The following is a 24872-nucleotide window of genomic DNA, read 5'->3' on the forward strand; positions in this document are numbered from 1 at the left end:
CAGATGTTCCTCACCCCTGCTGTATATCTAAATGTGTTGCACTTAAGATACCACAATATTATTTGTTGTTCTTCTCAACTATGAAGCACTGGGTGGCCGTGGGCATCTCTTGTCCCAGCCCGTCTCACAGTATTGTTGTTAAGCCAACGTCCCACCTCAGAAGCGCACCCAAGCCTACATTCTCATGAGCAGTGGAATTCTTACGGAATTCCATTCAGTGTTGTGTTTCTCTCCAGGGTTGGAGCCACCTGCCACCAGCCCCAGTCAGCATGACCAGCGGTCAGAGATGCTGGGTGCTGTAGCCCATCAACATCTGGAGGGAACTCCATTGGCAAAAGCAAGGTGTGTCAGGTACCTGAAACATATTTTCTCCTTTAAAACAATAAAGTAAAAATACAAGCAAGTGCTTACAAGTGCTTACTTAAATAAGCATTCACGTGGTACTTTGAAAAATGGGGGTAAAGGCTGCAGGCCACCTGGTGGATGGGAAGGAGAAGATTGACAACCCAATCAGCACTTGAATCTGAGGATGAAACATGAAGGTGGAAGGCTTGCTGTGCTGCAGGAAATACCAACAACACAGCAAGCTTTGTTTAAAGTATCTTTGCATGCCCCTTAAGCCCTTTGAGGAATGGTGAGATGCAGGTCTAATTCATAAATTTATTTTGTCTTAAGCAGTCAAACAACGCTCAGGCCATTTGGCTTTCACTATTTACTTAGAAAGAGGCTTGCCCTGGTGGCAGGAAGCAGTCAACCCAGCTGAGCTAGTGTTCCGTCTGAGATCATTGCCATGGCACTTTAGTTTCAAGCTTATTTGTGGGCAATCCATGTTGGTGAAGAAGCAAACAGCAGAAGAAAATGGGCCTTTGCCAAGGCAGAAACACTCTTGCTGGCTCTAAAAAAATCTGGGGAAACCAGGCTAGGGAAGGTCATAAAGCACAATGTAAACTTTATTTTAATATGCCTAGTGAAAAAATATTCAGCTGAAAACTTAATGAGCCTCTTGTACTTTCTCAAACGTAGCTATGAAAAGCCAGCCAGGTGCAGTTCCTTTGCTTTCTCAGACAGATTTTTATCGCCGTATCAGATTATTTTTCTGGCAACTCAGAGTTTTAAATGTTTTAACCCCCCCCCCAAAAAAAACACTTTCCTGTGCCAACAATGAAACTGAGCAAAAGGATTTTAGGAGGGAAAGATACAGGAAAAAAAGTAAAGTACTTTATTTAACATTTGGGTCTAATTATTCCTTTCTGGGACTTTCTCTCTCTTCAGTAAGAAAAGCTGCTTGAGACTCATAAATGCTTAAACATGTAACTGTAAAGTCTGAAGAGTCTCCAGGGGCTGCAGAATCTGCTAATTTTCAAGGCAAAACACTGTAGAGAAATCATAGTTCCTGCAACACCTTTACAACATCCCGCCTGTACTTCCTGTGGCAGTTAACTTCCATTGACACAATCCATGTACTTCCACAGTGTTCATTACGTTATGGTGCTCAATGCGTAGGGCAGATCACAAAGAGCTCAAATGTTATCAAAAAGGTCCCAGCAGCTCATTCTGAACCTACTAGCATCGGCTGAACGGTACCGACCTGGATTCTTACTGGAGCCAAGTGGCAGAGCATCAGACCCTTAATCTCAGGGTTCTGGGTTTGAGCCCCACGTTGGGTGAAAAAATCCTGCATTTCAGGGGGTTGGGCTAGATGACCCCTTTCAGGTCTACAATTATGTGATTCTTTCTCCCTAACTGGAATAAATATCCAAGTCTGGTTCCTTGAGATGCCAAATTTCTCTGAATACCATTCCACCATTAAATGACCATAGCCTTTTTTCTCCTTGGAAGAAGTCCTCATTCTTCTTTCTTAGGTTTAAAGGATAAAAGGTAAAGGGACACCTGACAGTTAAGTCCAGGGGCCGAGCAACGGGAGCTCACCCTGTGTGTGGGGGGGGATTTGAACTGCCAACCTTTCGATCGGCAAGCCCAAGCGGCTCAGTGGTTTGGACCACAGGCACTAACGTCCCTTTTCTTAGGTTTAGTGCACATTTATTTGGAAGTAGGATCCATTGAACACAGCGGGGTTTATTTCTGAGTAAATGTGAAAAAGATTGGAATGTATTCCAATCTAGCAATAATCAATTTCTATGCTTGCTCTTCTCAATGATCACAGACCACCTCTTTCTGTAAAATCTGCCTGTACCCTACAGTCATCATTAAATGTCCTTCTCTTTGAGGAATGGGAAAACTTTCCAGTGGTGGCTTTCTGATTGTAGAAACTCTCTCACTGGGGAAACTTGCCTGGTGTCAGCATCATCTGCCTTTACTTGCCAATCAAAAAATTTAGCTAGGCATTTAAGACCTTGATTTAACCACAATGCAGTTTGATTCTGGCTTGTGTTCATGTTCACCTTTTAACCGGGTAGAGTAGGATTTGTCCTTTTTTCTATTTGTTGATGGCGGAACACTTTCATTATTCTTATGTGTTATTCTGTGTAATGGATTTTAATTGTTTGATTAATATGTTCTGTGAAAAGTGATGAACAAATACAAGAAATAAAAACAATATATATATATATATATATATATATATGGTAGCACATTTTCATTTATTGGGGTGTTTGTTGTTGTTGAGTGGTCTTCAGAGATTAGCAAATTCTAACAGCCCTGGACCGAACAAATTTAAATAGGAAGCTTTTTTGGGTGAGTGACCTAAAGTCTCCTTTCTGTCATCATTATTGTTGAGTGGGTGTTACATTTGTACACACTTGTCCCGTCAGAACAGTTACCTTCAAAACATGTCAGAAAAAAACGGCACTATCTGTTTTCAGTAAACATAGAGAGATGTCTTATATTAGCAATGTTAATCTGTTTTGGATGAATCCCAACTCAAATCTGGCAGATTCTGAGTGATTTGAGGCTCTTTCAAGATGCACCAGGTGTCCTTGGATCATTCTGCTCCTGAAGCCTTGGGGCTGCCTTGGAGCTTTGGAGATTCCAGATAACTTAGGCAGATTCAAACTATCTTTCTCTTTAGAATGATTACATTTCCCAAGCTTGCCACATAAGGACAGGGAAGAAGAGGAGAGGGAAAGAAGCAGGTATCATTTTCTGACTGATAGCTCTAGCTACTAATGACAAAATGACTTTTCCAGGGCTGTAGAAGAACTTACACACCATCCATTGAGCAGACAGCAATCCCCCTTACCAGTCCACAAACAGTTTTAAACATTTCCTAACTCCTTAAGCCTAGGTGGTCTAACCTCCAGACCAAGTGGGCTGAAAGAGTACTTTGACACAGAACCTGCGGGTCACACACTGAATTACATTTCCATATCACAAATTAAAGTGTCTGCAATATAGTTAAATATATTAATTATGTATATTAAGTAATACTAAAGACATAAATAAATTTAATAATCTTAAATAGCATGACATGCAGAGCAATGTCTGTTCCATGCTATCCCCAGCCCCAAGCTACTACAGCAGGGCAGAATCCTTCCAAGAACGTCTGCCGTGTATTTTTTTGAACATTGCTGCTGAGGGCCCCTAAAAAGGCCTCGGGGGCCACATGTTGGTGCCTTAAGCCCTGCACCAATTTTTCTGTAATGTTGGCAGTTTACTTATCTAGGGTATGCCATTTTAGTACAAATTATATCCCAAACCACAGGGAGGTAAGTGAATGCCCCCAATCAACTTTAAATACTCCTAGCACAGAACCCCTGCACCTATCTTTCTGAAATTTTGTATTTTTCTTATCTAGAGGAACCTATACGATATATGCTATTTTCATACAAACTGTCCACAAAACAACAGGAAAGAGTCTCTCATCCTAACCTATCTTGCAGGCTGGTTGTGAGGTTAAAAGAGAGAGGGGGAGAGCCATGTGACCATCTTGAGCTCCTGGGAAGGAAGTTGGGATGCAAATATAGTTATAGTAATAGTAGTAGTAGTAGTAGTAGTAGCAGCAGGAAGAAGAAGAAGAAGAAGAAGAAGAAGAAGAAGAAGAAGAAGAAGAAGAAGAAGAAGAAGAAGAAGAAGAAGAAGAAGAAGAAGAAGCAGCAGCAGCAGCAGCAGCTGCTGCTACTAGATCCTTTTAACTGGAGATGATGGGGACTGAATTTACCTTTCCACATGCAAAACATCTGACATGGTACCATCAAGCTCTTTTCTTGTTTTTCCTTGATCAATTCTTACACCAGTTTGATTCCTCATGATGTTCTGATAATTGGATTCCTGATTGTTTTGTTTGCTCCATGTTTAAGGAATGGAGTAAAGAACTGGTCCCAGGATTTTTATTATTCTCCTTGCCAACTGATTCTTCTTTCTCGTTTTTCTGTTGCGTGAGCTCCCCGTTAGTGAATAGAGCATCCAGATTGCTCCGCTAAAATAAATACTGGAATTAATTAGCATGTAGAAGAACTGAGTCCATCTCATCAAGGAAATTGTTCCTGACTTACACTGGAATCAGGTCTTTCTCCCTTCATAGTGACTTGTTAGCTGTGAACTGAGCTCACTCCACTCTTCAATCTCTGTTTCCTCAAGCTCTGTAGTCTTGTAACTGGCTAGATGAATGTGAAACATTAATACCTCATGCCTGAAAGCAAAAGGAAATGCATCTACAGAACTCAAATCTCACATTTATTTAGCCAAGAATGAAGTTATAAATCAAGAACTATATATTTTGCAAATGTTAAATGGTATGTTTAATATTTCAGGCCTCATCTTTCACATGCACATTGATCATTCTTGTCTCTATAAAATGCCTGTAAAATGTAGTTCTCAAGCCTGGATGACTAATCCCTGTGAAATATAATAAAATATCTTCAGCCAAATGGAAGAATGTGAAATTTCACTTAATGGTGCATACGAATTGGTTTATTTTCAATCCAGCCATTCCCACTTATCTGAATCCCTACTCCATTCAGCAGCCAGCCTCAGTCAACACTCTGGCAGCAGCCTTTTGGACCACTTGAGGCCTGTAGACCCCTTCCAAGCGCTGCTCCAAATAGAGGGCATCACGCTAACCCAGCCAGGAGGCTAATGAAGTATGAAGTGACAAATTCCATCATGGTAGCAACTGTCTATAGCTGGGATCCAAGGAAAAGATATGATTCACAGAAAAGAATATATCTCATAAATCAATCTGTGCAGCTTATTGGGGCCTCTTCTTCCTCATGAGACAGTTTAATCTATCATAGTAGCCACATATAAAAATAATTCTTCTCTTTAAAGATGGTGTTGTTCTGGTAAAAAGGGTTGAGGTTCCTTAGAGGTTTTTGCCTAATGTTTTCAGAGTCACAGGGCTTGTAGGTTGAAATAGCAGAAGAGATTACAGTGTTGTGGACAACTGGAGAGTAGACAAAGCATTATTTCTAACAACTAAATAACTAGCAGATGAAGACAGCACAGCCTGGAGACCACCAGTGTCTCAACTGCACTGAACCTTCATGTCAGCCTGTCAACAGAATTGCACTTTGACCAGCACTTTTTTGCACCAGATCAGCACAACTTCATGATGTAAACACAGCTTGGGGGGGGGGGGTTACATTTCACCAGTCTTTTATGTAACTGTGGTCCTTTATCACTGAATTTGCACACCAAAAACCAGACTTGGGATATGTCATTCCTGTCAGTTCAAGTTGGGATCATGAGATTTCATATCCACATTTGGGAAGTGTCCTCCAGAACCCATGAGGTCAGTTGCTGGAAGTGATGACCAATGGGAGATGGAAAAGCTGGAGAACCCAGAAGTAAAACAGGCAGAAGGTATAGAATCATAGAATTGTAGAGTTGGAAGGGACCATAAGGGTGATCTAGTTGATCACTTAATAGTCATTACAATATGGTCTGATCACAGGGGAGTTATAATTTCAGATGCTGGTCCAAACCATCTCCTTGAACAAAATCCTTCATCTCAGTTTCCACCATTTCTGAAATAAAGATCCACCACAATGGGATTATTCCTAATCCTGAAACTCTTATTTAACGGATTCATGCAGATATGTTGATAATGGGGAGGGGGGACCTGATTGACTTCACCTCTGGAGAAGACAACTCTCAGTTTAAAGAAGAAAAGGCTATGTTGTTATCTTCTAAAGTTGAGGACCACTCTGCAGTGTATAAATGTAAATAAGCGGAACATGCAATTAAGTGGAACAGAGGAAAGGTTGTTTGGTTTGCAAAACTGATGACTTGTATGTGTCACCGAACTATCAAAGATCAACACCACCTTTAGAATTTTCATAACATCTCATGTCACTTCAAGTTCCAACTAGGGTTGCTCATTGAACCCTGGTCTGCTCCTATGTCTCTAAGAGCTATTTTTTGCAAAAATACGCAGGTGAAAATTTTCATGGCATGGTATGTTCATGTCTGCACATCAAGTGCCAGGAGGACAAACCACATTGGCAGGGGGGAGTTGAGAGACCAGTGTTCTACAGTGTGTTCATGGCTAAGAGAAATAACTTTGCAGTGTAGCCAAGAAGGTAAAAACAAATCTGAGTTTTGCAGCTAGATGGAAGAAACAGAGAACGGGTGCTCTGTGGGGCTAATTTTTGGTTGCAGGGGGAACTGATGTTGTTGCACAGATGAGTGTAGGTTGTCTGGATGTCTGCCTGCCTGCTTCTCCATGTTGAAAATGTATATTTGTAAACAAACAAGTAGCACAAAGTCTTCAGTGCTTTCTAACCCAAGCTGCAGCTAAATGTTGACAAGCCATCCCTGGAACTTTTCACCACCTGGGGAAGTGGGGAACATACAACTATTCTTCGGTTCCAATTTCCCCTTCCAAGTTTTCATCTTGTTCTTTGCCTCAAACCAGATGTGCATCTATTTCTCAACCTAAGATCCTGCTGAAAAACAAGGTGGGAAATCTCAATGGAACTCCTCTTACATAAGGCTCTTTCATACAAAGACTTAGCATTTTCGGTGTTTGTGCAGCATCAGGAAAAACCGAGGGTCCAATCTTGAAACAGTCTTGAGCTCTTTCAGGCTCCCACACAGTCAGTGGAGCAGAACTCCTCTCTCGATACAGCCTCCAACAAACACAGAAGAACTTGAATACAAAATAAATAAAATGACTCTACTACACCCAGGAGGATATTCTGGTACGGTTTTGTTGGGGAGCACAGTTTTTCTTTATCTAATTTCATTTAACCATGAAGTTGTATAATTTTATCCAGTGTTTTTTGCTTAAAGATCAAGAATTTTGCAAGCTGTAATGGCAGAACTTGACACGGGTTCACCTCCTCATCCTCATAATAGCTGGTGAAACAAAATGCACAGCATCACCCTATCAGCTTCCCTGCCAGCTGCTACCAATGGGTTGAAAAGCAAGAGTAGGGGGAAGGCAACAGAAAACACTAAACGTGAAAATCTAATCCACATGCAAAGCTACCAAAGACTATGGCATGAGCCGACTCCTTCCGGGTAGAACTAGAGGCGATGCTTCCACCAAGAAAGAAACAGCTTCTCTTTCCACTTTGTTGTGATGCCTCCACAGTTTCTTTGCTCCCAGCCCCACCACCAGCAGCCAATAAAGGTTAACGGCATTACATGGTGGCATCTCAGCAAGAGGAAGTCTGCCTAACCTCCACGGAAGGGGCAGGACAAACTTAATATTGTTACAGGCCAACCCAATCTCTTCAGCTTGGTGTGTATTTTGGCATCTGGCAGCCCATCTTAATACTCCAGGCATCGATTAAGCTCCAACACCTACTAGACCCAGGAATTTAGGGGTCAAGGCACCCACAAACTCATAACAATATGAAGATGACACTTTCAGAGGAAATATCGCTGTGCTCTGTGGGTAAGGACTTCCTGCAGAACAGGTCTTCTCAGGAGTTTCATTCTGCACAATGCAGGAATTAGGCCTTTAGTGATGTGGCACCTCCCTTCAAAGATCCTTCCCCTTGACTATTAGGCAGACCTTTCTCTTCCAACAAGCCTTTTAATTTTTTTAAATTGCTATTTTTTCCAGTTGGCATCTGTATTGGAATTGTTTTTTATATGTCTTACCACTTTGGGAGGAAGGGTGCTATGAGTTTGCTGGGGCAAGGATCCCCTTAAATTCCAGGCTGCCAGCTTCTCCCCATAATTTCTGAAATTAGTAAATGTGGGGTTTGAAGTAGCAACAGAGCCATAGGGATGAATTGAGGGGTCACAAAGGTGTGGGTTGCAGATACCTCTAGGGTGCACTCTCACTTCATCTTGGGCCCCATCCGGGTCAGATGCAGCAGTACCCTGCTCTCTCTTTCTTGCTTTTGGCATGGCTGGTACATTGTGTCAAACTCCACCTGTGCACAGAGCAGCAGCACCAGGAAAATAAAGAGCAGCGGATGAAAGGCTTCCTTTTGCAAAGCAAGAATGTGGTCAGCGCACCTCACAGTTCGGCAGGATGATGAACTGGATTCTGGGATGCACTCTATCGGTTTGTTCAATGCCCCCTTCCATGTACTGTCTGTAGAGGTAAATGAGTGATGCAGCCAGAAAGTGGAGGCAAGGAGTGGTCTTTGCTACCTTCTAGCTGCCGTGCAAAATGGTCAGAATTGTCAGAATCATAGCCCCATGTACCCTGCCCTGAGCCACCTGGGGAAAGTGGAAAAATCTTAATGTAGCAAATCTTAATATAGCAAAAGAAAAAAAATCTGGAAATTTAGTGTAGAATTAGGTCCTACACAAAGCAATCCTTAGACAATACAAAAATGTCTAAGAATCACAGCCACAAAAGACCCGCCCTTGCATGATTTCCCAGGCACTCTAAGTAAAAAACTGGCTAGGAGCTTGTCGCCCCATCACCACCCCTACCCTGGTCCCCAATATGTGATAAATAATTTTACCCTACCTGGTACACAGCTCTGGAGATGCACCATGGTTTAAGCATTAGTCGCACAACCTGCAAGTTTCTGAATCGATAAGTCCCCAGAACCCGCGACGTCAGGTTCCACACTAGGCTGTCCCAACTGTACAGCAGATCTTCAAATCTAAAAAGCACAGCAGCCATGCCAGCTAGCAAAACGGAAGGTCTGGCGCTGGTAGTCCCGTGTGGTTTGCTGATTTTTCAGACTACTAAAGAACGGCACGGTTAAAATGTCACAGTGATTTTCCATGAAAGGAAGGGAAAAGAAAAAGAAAAAGACCAAAGCCAAAACAAACCATTTTGCTAGGAGTTCCCCTTTGCAGGGAATAGGTTCTCCCAACGTTTTCTGTGTATCTTCTAAAATAAAATACTGTTGTACTGAGAGACAATGTAAAAATATCCCTTTTTTGTTCTTTTTTCTTTTTTTGCTACAAAGGGAGTTGCATATTTTTTAAAAAGTTGGTCTGCTGGTATAGCTATCTGTCTTGATAATCTCACTTTTCTCTGCTTAGCTCCTCGCAGAGGAACTGAGAAATAAACTTAAATCTAGAATCATCACTTAGCCTTCAAAGTGCCGGGATTACGTCCAGAGAGGATGGAAAACAAACCCCTTTTCTGTCTCTTTCTCCCCTTCTCTGCCAACATTCTCAAGGCATTCCATCGTTCTTTTTAACTCTTTTTGGTGCAAAGTAAAGCCAATGAAGAATTGCTTTGCAGCACACATCTTTCTGATGTTTTAAAAAAATAAACAAACTGTGGAAGCTTTACATCAAACTGTTACTACAGTTCAGCATATCGCAACGACTGCAGCTTCAGGGTAGGATCATAAACCACTTATTGAATAAAATGAAAGTTTAACCTACTTAATTTCTGATAGTCTTGTGTTGTTGAAAATTGGGGAGATTCAGCAGAATGAAGGAGGAGGGACGAGGAAAGGGTAGGTCTTCTGTATGGAGAAGGCGGAGAGATGCTATTGGGTGACAGAGAGAAAGCAGAACTACTGACACCTACTTTGCCTCTGTTTTCAACCAAAAGGAAAGCAATTCCCAACCTGAGGAAGCTGCAGCCCCAAATATAAAAAAGAGGTAGTAAGGGAACACCAGGCTACTTTAAATGAATTCAAATTTCCAGGGCGAGGGTACTAATATAATCTTAGAGAATTCTTGGAGAACAGGTGAGGCCACTACAGACTGGAGGTAGGCAAATGTTGTCCCCATCTTCAAAAAGGGAGGGAAGGAAGACACAGGTAACTACTGACCAGTGAGTTTGACACTGATACCAGGAAAAGTCCTAGAACAGATAATTCAACAGTCGGTCTGTGAGCATTTAGGAAAGGATACAGTGATTACTAAGACCCAGCATAGGTTTCTGAAAAATAAGTCATGCCACATGAATCTCCTTTCTATTTTTGGATGGAGTTACAAGCTTGGTGGATCGGGGAATGCTGTGGACATACTGTATCTCGATTTCAGTAAGGCTTTTGAAAAAGTCCCCCATGATATTGCGAGGAAGCTGGTAAAATGTGGGTTGAATTCAGCAGCACCCAGTTAGCAGACAGCTAAGACTGAACATTGACAGCTGACTAAATCAGAGCAGAATAAATGTCACCATATTCAGAAAATTCCGCGGAAGTCTACAGAAAGTCATTGCAAGCAACACCAATTCACAGAGGGAGTGGACAACTGAAGCATGAGCCAGTGTGAAGCTGGGTTAGATGGTGAATTTCCACACACACCCCAGCTGGGGGATCGGATCTTCTTGTCTCTAGTTTCTTGTTAGGAATGGTCTCAGAGATCTCAGTCTAGGTTCCTTGCTATGGAAGGTGCTAAAACACCTTAGTTTCCACTGCTAACCAGCAAGACAATAATTGAAATGCTTTCCACAGAGCTACTGCCCCTTCTGTCTCCCTCCACACCCCCACCGCATACAGTCCAAGATAAAAGAGAAGGATTTACAGGACAGATGGCAAAGATTCCCCCCACCAATTCTCTGCACTTTTATTTTTAGACATTAAATACTGCTCCCTGCAAACATATTGTACCAAATAAAGAACACAGTTTCTCTCAATCCTGCCCCCACAAACTCCATCAATTGTTTTCCCTCTCCTCTAAAAATTAAGTAAAAAGTTGCTCCTCAAGGAACCTTCCCCGTGTGTCATCACTTCACTGCAAAATTAAACAATGCCTGTTCTTCTCACCAGAGCACAAAGAAAAGAATCTGCAGGAATCAAATCCAATGCATTGTAACAGGCCATGCTACTAGACTGAGCCAAACCAATCCTCAGCATGCATCCTACCCAGACAGACAGAATCAGTGCTGGATTAAACCCTGTAGAGCCTCTGGACAATCAAAAATCTCAATTTTATGTCAAGATCAAATCACTATTATTTTGATCCATTGTTGCAGGGCCCCTAAAAGGCTTGGGACCCCTTGGTTGGTGCCTACTCTGGTCAGAAGGCCAGTAAAGACGCTCCTGCTGTCTTTCTGAGTCCTTGATTGGTCCATGGGTTCCATAAGAATCCACTGACCAGGCCTGCAAATCTTCTTCCCTCCTGTTTCTCCTCCTCCTCCTCCATGGTTTCTTCATGGGTGAGGGTTATATTTCCCCAAGGAGAGCCCCTGATACCTTTAAGGGGGAGAAATGATGTGTGTCAGGCTGTGAGTTAACCACTTTGAGCCAGTACTGCTACAGCAAACAAATCCTGAGTGGCTCTGGGGTGTCGTCATCATCCCCCCATTACATGGGTGGCTCCAGGTTTGAAGGAGCCACAGTCAGGGTGCCGGGGTCTCATCCTCCATCAGTAGGGCCTAATGAGCTTAACTGGGGTGGTGGGCAACAGCAACCTCAGCGACCTGATGGGCAGCTTGGTCTATCTGTCATTTTTACTTCCTACAATTATAGACTCATAGAGTTGGAAGGGACCTTGAAAGTAATCCAGTCCAACCCCCTGCAATGCAGGAATCTATACACCTAGCCCACCATCCAATTTGGAACCATACCAGACCCAATGGTCCCGAGGTAGGATTGATCTGGCAGTTGAGCTCAACCACCTGGCACTGCTCAATAGGGCTGGGCAATATATTGATGTATCATCGAAAACCGGTTTGAAGTCCATATTGCGCTTGTGTGTGCTTTGCAAAAATCACCATGTGGGAAAAATCATGAAGCAGCCAATTCTCTCAATTCCTGCAGCCCCTCATAACTCTGCTGGCTCAGCTCTCTCTTGCCTCATGCAGGGGCAGCAAATCACAAGAGCAGGTGCTGGCAAAAATCACAATGCAGGAAAAACCATGAAGCCAGCCAATGCCTCTACATAGCTCCAGCCAGATTCTACAAAACTCTTTTGCACGGAAGATACTGGGTCTCCCCAAGGGCTCGGTTGCAGCACAGTTAAGAACAGAACTGGGCCTCCCCTCCATTGTTGCGAGAGCCCACATTAGAATTATTAGCTTTTATTGTAAATTAATCAATGCCCCAGGTTCCCTACTAGCCAGGCAAGCCTTTTTAACGTGTTCTCAAAGCAATAAATGGTCCAAGGCCATGGTGACTATTACTGCACGCTACTCTCTCCCAAATCTTGACTCGCTGTCCTCTTGGGACAAACATAAAATCCGGGCCTGGATTCTTACAAGAGACGAGGCCATGGACCGGGCACAGTCCACCTCAGCTCGCCTTTCCATGTGGCTCCCTAAAGTGAAAGTGGTAAGATCACTTGCCAACTACTTGATAGACCTGACGGAGCCCAATTTGAGAAGAGCGTTTACTATGGCCCGCTTCCATTCTATACCCACGGCCTTCCTGCAGGGGATTTACTCTAAGACCCCTATTACCCAGCGTCTATGTCCATGCACAATGAATGAAGTAGAGGACTTCATACATTTCTTTTTCTACTGCCCTATTTATGAGCCAATAAGATCTAAGCTCCTCCTTTTGATCCCGTCCACCATTACATCTAAGGAAGACTGTTTGAAATCGCTTCTTGTGGACGCAAATCCCCAAATTTCACGTGGGGTGGCAATCTTCATAGTGCAGGCTCTGAAACTCAGGGCTACTCTGACAGGGTAGCGTGCCCTAGACCTGGACCTGTTTTAATTCTTTTATTACTTTTAACTCAATGTGCCGAGTCTGTTCTGGGGCCATTTTGTGCTTTATATATATCCGCATATTAGTTTTTGGCGCTGGCTACTATATCTTTGCATTATTGTCTTCAGGTAACTTAAATGTCACTACGCCAGCCAAAACCCCTGAATTTTGCTTGGTTGCTTGTCTCTAGTTTGTCTTTTTTCTTTTTCGTATTGTCTTATTTTGCTATGGCAGTTTGCTAATGCAATAAAGGTTTGTTGTTGTTGTTGTTGTAGCTCCAGCCTTTTTTCTGACATCGTGATATATCAGTATACCATGATGTTCAGCTGGTGATATATTGTGATGCTGAAAAGCAGATATTGCTCAGCCCTTGTGTTGTGTGTGTGTGTGTGTGTGTGAAGGAAGGTACCAGTGATTTGTGTCTACCAGCAGCTTCCTAAGGATGCTGGCTCCATATCATGAGACCCGGTCACATGTTGTGTGCAGTCCTGCCCCCACCATGCAATTTAATCCCTTTGGTTATTTTGAATGAGGTGATGATGATGATGAAGAAGAAGGGGAATGCAACAACTTGACCACTCTTTGAAAATGGTTTTCAAAGATGCATGGCCTGAGTTCATTGGCAGGATTTTGGGCATCCTTGTTCCCTGTATTGCTTTCAAACATGTAATTATGCAGACCCCCCCCCCCAATTATCTTAGTATGTATTTATTCAACTGCATGGATTGTAAGGTGACTCTATGAGAGCCGTTTAAGTGCAGCCTATACAAATGACCATCTGAAAACACAGAGCTCCTGGTTTTAGAAAAGCTTGCCCAGCCTCTTATGGAGCCTTTCTGGCTGATTAGATTCATGTAATATTTAACGTGGATTTATCCAAGCATGAATAGCTGCCAATGGACGGAAGGATGATTACTGGTCCTAATTCTCAAATTCACTATACAGAAGGAGCAAAGGGTTCCTGTACATTTAACTGTTGCGTAGAAGAGAGATTTTAGGCATGCACAAGCCTTGTTGGGATTTGCAGGATACTGGATAAGTCTGCAGGCTTCGACAGGATGATGCAATACTCTGCTGGGTCAGAGTGACTCAGCAGGAGTGTGATTAGTGTGATTGGCTATCACCTGTTTTAAAAGGAAAGCCTGTTTAACAGTGGGTGTGGTGGTTGTGCTGTAGTGTGGTGGTGCTGTGGTGGAGAGTATTCGTTTGTAAGTACTCTGTATGGACTGTTTCTTTTGTAAATGCCTGTATATAGCTCACATTAAAAAGGACTGCACTGAAAAACCTGGAACTCTTAGTGCTTTGCTGAAAACGCCGCGTGGAATACGCGACAGGGTTATGGGCCCAGCACGCTTCCGCTGCGCAAGAGTACAGGTGGCAGTTATCTAGCCGTGGGTGCTGGAGGTGAGCTGCAGGGATGGAGCAGTCCAGAACTGGCGTGTTGCTGGAGAAGCTGACAGCCACGAACTACAGCATCTGGTCGGTCCGCATGCAACACTTCCTCAAGCGTGAGGGCCTGTGGAAAGTGGTGGAAGATCCACCGCAGCCCTCTGAGGAGGATGAAAGGGATGAGAAAGCTTTGGCTACAATCATCCTTGGAGTGGACGACAGCCAGCTAGTCTACGTAGCTGATAAGGTGACGGCAAGTGAGGCATGGAATGCGCTCAAGGCTGTCCATGTGCGAGAGACAGCTGGCTCACTGATAACACTGACCAGGAGACTGTACCGGTGTCGGAAGAAACCGGGGGACTCCCTGGTAAACCACCTAAAATTCCTAACAGGCTGTTTCCAGGAGCTAGCCTTAAGAGGGAGGCCTGTGGGGGAAGAGGACAAAGTCTTTATAGTCCTGAGTTCCCTTGATGACAGCTATGATATGCTGGTCAACTCCCTCGAGTCGGTAGAGACTGATAAGCTGACTCTGGAATATGTTACCGGACGGTTGTATGCAGAGGAGGACAGGCGTGCAGAGCGAAAGATGACCTCAGCCCAGCTGTTGGAGCATCCCAGAGGGAACAACAGCCGGGAAGAGCAGAGGTGTCGGGAGCCGGAGAAACAGCCAGGAGGAGCTGCTGCGGACCAGCTGGTGGTCAACAAAGTAAAAAGGTGTTTTTGCTGCAAGTCCAGTGGACATCTGCTGCGGGACTGCCCAAGAAAACAACAAAAACAGCAGAAGCACAAGAGGGAGCAGAGGGAGTCTACCGCTTGGGTGTCTGCAGATGGTCAAGAAAATGAAGAGCTGTGGGTTCTGGACAGTGGAGCTTCTCAAACCTTTTGTAAAAGAAAAGGACTGCTAACTGATGCTAGGGCTTCAAACAAAAAACATGTAAGTCTTGCTACGGGCCAGAAAGCTAATGTGGTTTGTGAGGGGGAGGTTGTGTTCCCACAGCTGGGACACACATTCAGGAATGTGTTGTGTGTGCCTAGTTTGCAAAACAATCTCCTGAGCATTCCTGACTTGGCAAAAGCAGGCTTTGAAGTAAACTTTGTGGGAAATCAGTGCCAGATAAAGCAAAATGGGACAGTGTTGGCAAATGCTAACCTTAGAGCTAATATGTATGTACTGCAGTGTGAGTCTAAGGTTGCGAATGTGCAAAATGTCCCAACCCATGATATGTGTATTCATCTCCTGCACAGGCGTCTGGCTCATGCAAGCTATAAGGTGCTGAACAAAACATTGGAGTCGTGTGGGGGGATGAAAAACATAAAAAGTTGTGATAATTACTTAGACTGCAATATCTGCAAGGAGGTTAAAAGCAGGGCTTGCCCAGTAGCAAGAGCAAGCCAGAGAGAAACCAGAAAACCACTGGAGTTGATTCATGCTGATGTAACTGGTCCTTTTCCACCAAGTGTCTCCCACAACAAGTACTGTTTGATCCTAGTGGATGACTATTCTAGATTTAGCTGGGTCTATCCATTAAAGCAAAAGTCTGACGTTGCCCAAACTTTGAAGTTCTGGGTAAGAAGGGTAGAAAGGCAACTTGGCGAAAAGGTGTGCTCTATTCAGACAGACAGGGGAGGAGAGTTTATGGCAAGCTCCCTAAGAAACTGGTTGCGTTCCCAAGGGATTAAACATAGGCTTACCAATGTGGCGACGCCTCAGGAGAACGGGGTAGCAGAGCGTAGGGGAGGTGTCTTGCAGACACAAATGAAAGCATTGTTAGCAGATGCAAATCTTCCAATTAAGTACTGGGCTGAGAGTATTAAGACCGCAAATTATATTGGGAATCGCTTGTGGTCAAGGGTACTAGATGACATACCCTATAAAATCCTCTATAACAAAAGTCCCAGTTTGCAACATTTGAGAATCTTTGGGACAAAGGCATGGGTTGACATACCTGTAAAGAACCGAAGAAAAGGTGGGAAAAGGGCACAGCAGTTGCTATTTCTTGGGTATGAAAGTGGTACGAAAGCCTATAGGTTTGAAGATGATAAAAATCTTTTGAGTTATAGTCGATCAGCCAGCTTTAATGAGCAAAGAAATTGGCCCAAGATACATGCAAACCTGCTGCCAGAAAAAGTTTTACTGCCGAGCATACCTGATAAGGCAGTTGAAACAAAGCTGAGAATTGGCAGCTCTCCCAGAGAAACTGAAAGGGAGGAGGTAAAGGTTGAGCATTTTTCTCCAGCTGCTAGCATGGAGCAGGGGAGAGAAGAAAGTGCAACAGGGACAGGAGGAGGTAGATCTACAGAGTCAATCCACCCCAAAAGCAGTCCTGAAGGTAGCCCAGGGGGTGAGATTAATGAACCAAGGAGGTCTGCAAGAAGTAATAAAGGTCAACCTCCAGACCGTTATGGGTTCCCAGCCACCATAAACCAGGTTTGTGTAACTGAGCCAGAAAACTTTGAAGACGTGCAAGAGTTACCTACTCTAGAGAAAGAGGCGTGGTTAAAGGCAATGCAGGCAGAGTATAACTCTCTGCTAAACAACAATGTGTTTGTACCTACAGAATTGCCTAAAGGTAAAAAGCCCATAAGCTGTAAGTGGGTTTTTAAAGTGAAAAAACTGGCTGATGGTAGTTGTCAGAGGAAAGCCAGGTTGGTTGCAAGGGGCTTTACACAAAGGAAAATGATACATTATGATGAAGTGTTTGCCCCAACAGCAAAGGCTGAAACAGTAAAATCAGTTTTAGCAATGGCAAGTCTGAGAGGGTTAAAAGTTAATCATTTTGATGTTGCCTCAGCATATTTAAATGCTCCTATTGACGCCGAGGTGTATTTACAGCAAATACCAGGTTATGAGCTGGAAAAAGACAGCATGGTGTTAAAGCTGCAAAGGGCACTATACGGGTTACACCAAAGTGCACGTCTATGGCATGAATGCATAGACACAACTTTGAAAAAGATGGGATTCAAACAAAGCCTGGCTGATTCCTGTTTATATTCAGCAATGGTGCAAGGAAGTGTTTGTTATTTACTTTTGTATGTTGATGATATCTGTCTAATAACAACTGCACAAAAGCAAGTGTCTTGGTTTATAAACAGCCTAGGTAACAAATACAAACTGAAGTATTTGGGAGAGATTCAGAATTACTTAGGAGTAGAGGTTCAGAGAAATGAAGAGGGCGTCTACTCTCTGAGTCAGAAGGAAAAAATTGAAAAGTTACTGAAGACATATGGAATGGAGAGGGCAAATGAGGTTGACACTCCCATAACTACCCAGTACAAAAATGAACCAGAAGGGCAAAAATGTGAGAATGCAACAGCGTTTCATTCTCTGTTGGGTTCTCTGTTATATTTAAGTTGTTGGACAAGACCCGACATAACATTGGCAGTGCACATGTTAAGCCAAAGAAGTGCAGACCCGGCTCTGAGAGATTGGGTAGCACTTAAAAGGATCCTAAGGTATCTAAAAGGCACAAAAGATTACAAACTGGTGCTGGATACAGGATATGATCAGCAAGTGTATGCATACGCTGATGCCAGCTGGGGGGACAGAGAAAATGGAAAGTCTACCACTGGCTATGCCATATATATTGGAAATGCCCTGGTTCAGTGGAAATCCCAGAAACAAACATTTGTTGCCACAAGTACCTGTGAAGCAGAGTACTCAGCCATAAGCGAATGTGTATCACAAATAGAATGGTTTGCTTGCCTAACAAAAGAGCTTGGAATACCTTCTGAAATGCCAATCACTGTGCTAAGTGACAACATGGCTGCACAACAGCTTGCCAACCAACAGAACTTTAAAAGCAAGAGTAAACATATTGCGATAAGATACGGAAATGTGAAAAATGCTTTGGAAAGAAATGTGTTAAAGGTACAGCACTGTAACACAAAATGTAATGTGGCAGATTTGTATACAAAATGTTTGGATGCTCCTAAATTTCGAGACTTAAGAGAATTATTAGGTCTCAAGCCTTTGACTTAAGGAGGAGTGTTGGGATTTGCAGGATACTGGATAAGTCTGCAGGCTTCGACAGGATGATGCAATACTCTGCTGGGTCAGAGTGACTCAGCAGGAGTGTGATTAGTGTGATTGGCTATCACCTGTTTTAAAAGGAAAGCCTGTTTAACAGTGGGTGTGGTGGTTGTGCTGTAGTGTGGTGGTGCTGTGGTGGAGAGTATTCGTTTGTAAGTACTCTGTATGGACTGTTTCTTTTGTAAATGCCTGTATATAGCTCACATTAAAAAGGACTGCACTGAAAAACCTGGAACTCTTAGTGCTTTGCTGAAAACGCCGCGTGGAATACGCGACAAGCCTATCGTGCTGAGAATTCCAAGACTACGTATGCCAAAATCCCCTCATCTCCACCGCTGTGAAAAGGACGGTAGGCCAATTGTACTCCCATGTAGTTGGTCACTCTAATTTCACTCCATAACATGAAAGCAAATATAACTTGTGATAGTCTGGCCATGTCGAAAGGACTTCTTTCCTTTAAGACATGGACAGCAAACCTGTGATACAAGATGGTGGGGCTTTATGCATGCCTGCACAGAAATATGAGCCACCCCCAAATTCCCAGTGTTGTTGTGGCATAATTTTCCATTCCTAGTGGTGCTTAGTTTGGGCTTGATGCTTCTAATTTTCAGTTTAGCTAATGCATCTGATTGACGTGTGGTGTTAATTACTTGTACAGTTCAAAACCGCAGATTCCTTTTAAAAGATCTAAACTGTAATTCAAACCCTCCTGCCTTTGATCTTCTTTTAAAAATATCTATGATCTTGTGTGCATGAGTTATCGTTGGAGTTTTATACGAAGGTTCATTTCACATGAGAAGATCCTGCTTTCCCCGCCTTTGTTCTTGTTCCCAGGGAAACGATCATCCAGTAATCCCTGCTTCATTCACATCTGACTTCCATAATTATTTAGAGCTTTTCCTTCCACAATGTAGCTTAAGAAAAGCCTTGCTAGATCAGGCAAAAGATCTATCTGGTCCACCAGTCATTCTGCTTTCCACACTGGAGAGCCAGATGCTTCTGGCCATGAGATGTCGATGGAAGTCGTCCCAGAGTGTTGTCTCCAGCAGCCCCTGGGACGCAAAAGGTACAGTGTCATTGCCATTATAATGGCAGGGCTGACATTTGTGGCCCAACATCTTATGGTAAACAGGGTCTGTCACCATAGGAATTTTCTCTCTTATAAGTCCAACCAACTAGTTGTAAAGACTGTTGCAACTGTGGGAGGCTTCTACCACTATTTGGAAAGCATTACTTAAGACTGAAATTGCTCTACATATTATTACATAAAATAGGATTATACTACAAAAGTAATTTATTCCAGGCAAAGATTGTGGAGCTGAGTTGGGGATGGGGGCTGTTTCCATATAGGACTGCCACATGGCCAGTTTCTTCCAATACCTCATTTATTTGCAATGTCCCACACCATCTTAACATTAAAGTAAAACAACAAAAGGTGATAACCATTATTCCCCTGCCATTGGGTTAAATCAGGAACCAGAGGCTGCTGAACTCCAACTCCCAGCCTCTCTGGCCATTGCTAATGCCTGTGGGAGCATTAGCTCAGCAATATCTCGAAGGCCAAAGGTTCCTTATACCTCACCTAACCCATTTGTCTTCAAATAGTGGAGCTAGGGGTGACTAGGAGTCACAATTGTTTGAGAAACCCTTTAAATAAATTTTGCTACCTTACTGAAACTCTTGGCACACCACTCAGAATTCTAAGGCATTTCACACAAGGACAACACACTTCAATTGTTGCATTAAACAAACTTTGTGTAGTAGTCACTGCATTCATCCATTTGTCCCACCACTTTCCCCGGGAAAACCCACTCTTTACTACTAAATCAGAACAAACATCTATTGGCATTGCTGCATATTTCTGTTTGTTCCAATCCAGCAGTAAAGCAGGGAGACCAGTGGAAAACCTCTCAGAGCTGTGCCTAGAAAGTATGAGAGAAGTGGAAAACCCCTTGGAGCCCTGCTTCCTAGGCACAGGACAAGGTGTGGACACTTGCCCTGAATCGTGACCTTTCCCAGGGTGGGTTACAGCAATGACACCATGGTAGTTTTGGGTGACTAGTGACCTGAAGCAGAGTTGTCATGTGGTGGCAGCCTGCCTAAAAATACTTGTCTGACGCCAACATTAATGTTCACTTAGGTTTTTAGATGCGGTGATATCTATTTTCATCCCACTGGATAAAAACACGGATTTTAAGCGTTTTTAGCATTTATTGCTGTTAATGCTCCATTGTTTTGAACTGATGCTTTTAATTGTTAGCTGCTATGGAAAGCTTTTGAAATGATTTATACATATATGTACAATATATGATAAAGAAATGATAAAGAAATTTTAAAGTGGGTCTCATATTATATGTTGAAGGAAAGGTGAGCCCTCAGCTGGAAAAGCTTATAGCCCCTGCTCTAAACACAAAGGAACATCTGGACTTTTACTAACAAACTATCAAGAGCTTCAAGATCTGCTTTAAAACATTCTCAGATTCTTGTGCATACAAGTAATTTAGGACCCTGGGAAAGTATGAAGTAGGCACTGACCCTTCTTTTTTTTATTTTTATTATTCTTTTTATTAATGTTCCTTTATCATTGCACCAACAAAACTTTACAAAAGAGAGTAACGAAAAAGGAAACTTCCGGTTTGGATCGCCAGCAGCACGGAGCGTGGAGAGGACGCTCTCCGGACTGAGCGGGGTTTCTGAGGGGCAACGCAAAGGCACTGACCCTTCTAATTAATCTTCCCTTTGCAAGAGACGAAAAAACCATTCTTAGAAACATTCCCCCCTACAGACGGTCAACAAACCATTATCCAACCTGACCCTGGAAGACATTACATTGTTCATATAATATCAGCTGGCCAGGAATGAGATCTCAAGGGTCGTGGCGGATAGCTCATTGCTAACATTGACCCAGTGTGTGGCAGCTGTAAAAAAGGCCAATTCTATGCTATGGATCAGAAGTATAACAGTCAATGTCATAAAGACTTTATAGAAATCTAAAGTTCAGCAACACTTCAAATACAACAACATTATTTATATGCCGCCCATCTGACTTTTTTATTTATAAATTTTCAAAATACAAACAGAAAAGGAAAGGAAGGAAGGAAGGAAGGAATAATATGATTGGTTGACTTCCCATCCATCCTTCCATGGTTACCTTAAGTTAACAGTTACTGCTGCATATTCTATTTTAGCCAAATCAATCCTACATCTATATTTCCCTTCACAGAATTATAAACCGTTGAACTTACTCCAAACTGACTAGTGTCTTAATATTTTTATAATAATTTTTCAGATACTGAGGTCAAAGCGGTGGCTGCTCCTCTGCTACCACCATCGCTGCAGCATCAATGTCCCGAATGTGTAGTATTTAATTGATTGATTGATTGATTGATTGATTGATTAAAGTGTCCCCTGATTCATTGAAAAAAATCTGGTAACCTTAAGCTAAAACATGTTATGAGTTACATGACAAAAACCAAAGAATACCAGATAGACAGACAGATAGATGGGAAAGCAGGCAGATAATTATAAGCCACTTTGATGATCTTCAACTGTTCTCATTATAAGTCTGAACCCAGCTTTAGGGTAGGCTCAGCAAGGAAGAGGGGACCTGTTAACCAGCCTCAGCAGGACAGAAACAGCTTTATAATTTTATTTTATTTTATAACCACAATAGCATGCAAAGAAGTCGGCATGACTTGTGACTTGACAGATGTTCTGGTTCCCTTCGGTGCCCAAGGAAATGTTAGTTAGATGTTCGTTAAATAGTGGTAAGTAAAATGAATTGCATAGATTACAGGTACACATGCACACAAGAGCACACTATCTAATGCAAAGAACCCACCAGCAGCAGCCATGATATGAGATTGCTCTGATCCACGTACACAGGTCACCAGAAGGATATATTCCTTGGTTTGTGTCACACTATAGACATCCTTGAGTCAATTACTAAGCTGAGCAGAACAGATGCATTTAGCATGTTACGGTACTTTGCGGAGCTGTGTGCAGTTGAGCAATTTAGCACCCAGCACACTGTTGGCACTAAATCAATGTTTAGTAGTACTACCTAGTCAAGGTAATACTACCCATGGGAGGCCAATTTTTGCATTCCAGTGTAATGTTTTTGTATGATACTAATAAATTCACTAACAGGGATGAATGAACACGCCTCAATCCATTCCAATATTCATTTGCACTTTCCTCTGGTGTTTTCCATTCTGCTGCAAATGATTTATTTTCCACAAGTCTGTGTTCCACTGATTGTTTGCTGATGTGGAAATATACCTATTTTTAAAATTAGTTTTTTACATAGACACGCATATATCTGCCATCAGTATATATGTGCAAAGTAATCACCTTCCCTGCATGTCCTCTTTAAAAGTGAACGACACAGGGAGTCATTTGTAGCAAAACAACAAAAACACCCAAACAAAAATCCCCTTGACACCTTGATGACAAAATTAATGAACTGTCTGATTGCCCATCATAAAACCATGTATGGCTGCAAAGCTAATAGTGTCTACTCAAAAGCAAGTCAATTGAATTCAGTGGGGCTTCTTCCCAGGTACGTAGAGTTAGGACTGCAGTTGCTCTTGCTACCTTGAGTTCAGCACAAACCTATCATCCTCTCTCATTTTCCTCATTCATGCATCCTGAAAGGACAGATTAGTTATAAGTCACAAAAACTTTGGAGTGCGGGTAGGGGAAAATAAAATTTAAATGTAAGTTTACTTTTAAAATGAGGGTATAGGGTAGTCAAAAACGGGTAGTAAAATCCAGATGGTGTGCCCCGCTTTGACAAAGAAGTTAGGACTTTAACTGAGAAGCAGTTAGCAAGACGGTTCACTTTCCTCGGTGGGTGGCCTTGCAGCCAGGCCCCAGAGCACACAAGTGATCCAGCTAATAGCAGGTCAGATCACCAGGCTGCCATCTATTGGCCAATGTCGGCAGTCCTTGGCAGGTGTTCCCCTTGGCAGGGCCCAACTGGCCAATGGGGGCACCTGAGCCCGCTCCTAAAGGTAAAGGTAAAGGTACCCCTGCCCGTACGGGCCAGTCTTGACAGACTCTAGGGTTGTGCGCCCATCTCACTCAAGAGGCCGGGGGCCAGCGCTGTCCGGAGACACTTCCGGGTCACGTGGCCAGCGTGACATCGCTGCTCTGGCGAGCCAGCGCAGCACACGGAAACGCCATTTACCTTCCTGCTAGTAAGCGGTCCCTATTTATCTACTTGCACCCAGGAGTGCTTTCGAACTGCTAGGTTGGCAGGCGCTGGGACCGAACGACGGGAGCGCACCCCGCCGCGGGGATTCGAACCGCTGACCTTTCGATCAGCAAGCCCTAGGCGCTGAGGCTTTTACCCACAGCGCCACCCGCGTCCCCGAGCCTGCTCCTAGGGGTCCTTAAATTGAGCCCTGCCCAGCAGTCTTTCCTTTTTCCTTTCCTGCCAAACCACTGTCTACTGTAACCAATAAAGTTGTGGCCATATTCAGTCTAAAACCCCAATATGCTGTTGTCCTGTGTGGTTATTCATGTTCCCCTAGGGAACTTTGGGGTCACGGGGTCTTGGCACAGAAGAAAGATAATTTCTTTCCATGTTAGAAAAACAATAATGAGTGATAGAGCCCATGCTATTTTTGTTTTGTTTTGAAATTCAAAATAGGAAGCAGATTAAGGATGACATTCTAAATCCACTTAACTGGAAGGAAACCATACTGAATTCAATAGGAATTACTTCTGACTCAGCATAGTTAGGACTCACCATCTCTATCCATGGCTCATACATGAAGAGCAGGGTTAGTCTTTTTTCAGAAGTCCCTGCACACTGCCAGCAGGTGGTTCATGCCAACCACTATTCTTATGGATGCATAGCTTATGTCCCCTCTCTGTGCCTTGAAGGGGGCGCATGAGCATCTGTAGAATCAGGTGTCACATGAAAGATCCTGTGTGCAGTGCATGAGATGGAGGATATCTGCTCTACACCACAGAAAGTGGAATACCATCTCCAAGGCTGGCCCAAGCCATTTGTCTGCCTGAGATGAAGGACAAGATGGTATCTCCTTCCATGTGCAGGGTGGCAACTGAATCTCACTTGCAATGGGGCAGCACCATCCAGTGCACCTGAGGGCGAGCTTCGAGGGCACAGTTCTGCCCTCCCAACACTTTGCCACCACTCCCTACACCCCTTAGCAAATGCTGCCTGAGAATCTAGCTATATTGACTTCATATTCTATAGCCTCTTTGAGATATGTCTTCCCTTCCTTCTGCCCTTTGTGCAATATAGATTTAAGCAGCAGGGGTACGGTGGTGTATGTCCAGTTGTGTCAGGATACCAAGTTTGAGCCCCGTTTCAGATAGATGCAGAGCCAAGAGATGGCACCGCAGCAACTCAAAACTTCTCAGTGCAGATGTTTGCAAGCAGGTCTACACCCAGTGTATCATTTAAAAGTGAGTGGCATAAGACGGGGGGGGGGGGGGGGGCTTTTGGCTGGCTGGCTGGGACAAATGCAGCCATTGCAGCTTTT

General features: G+C 43.3%; 1 protein-coding gene across 11 annotated transcripts in view; it reads right to left on the minus strand.

Moving 5' to 3' along the window:
- The window catches only part of FRMD4A (FERM domain containing 4A), a 407020-nt gene that overhangs the window by 222300 nt on the left and 159848 nt on the right, over positions 1 to 24872 (minus strand). For 2 of the 11 annotated variants that reach the window (XM_077935686.1, XM_077935687.1), the window contains exon 1: positions 8837 to 9010. The exons of the other annotated variants lie outside the window; for them this stretch is intronic. In XM_077935686.1, the coding sequence (XP_077791812.1) occupies positions 8837 to 8995 (159 nt within the window). In that variant the 5' untranslated portion in view covers positions 8996 to 9010. Of the gene's footprint in view, positions 1 to 8836; positions 9011 to 24872 lie in introns of those variants that run through there. 11 annotated transcript variants of the gene reach the window in all.

Source organism: Podarcis muralis, chromosome 10 (genome assembly GCF_964188315.1).
Source record: "Podarcis muralis chromosome 10, rPodMur119.hap1.1, whole genome shotgun sequence".
In the NCBI taxonomy this organism is placed as follows: Eukaryota; Metazoa; Chordata; class Lepidosauria; order Squamata; family Lacertidae; genus Podarcis; species Podarcis muralis.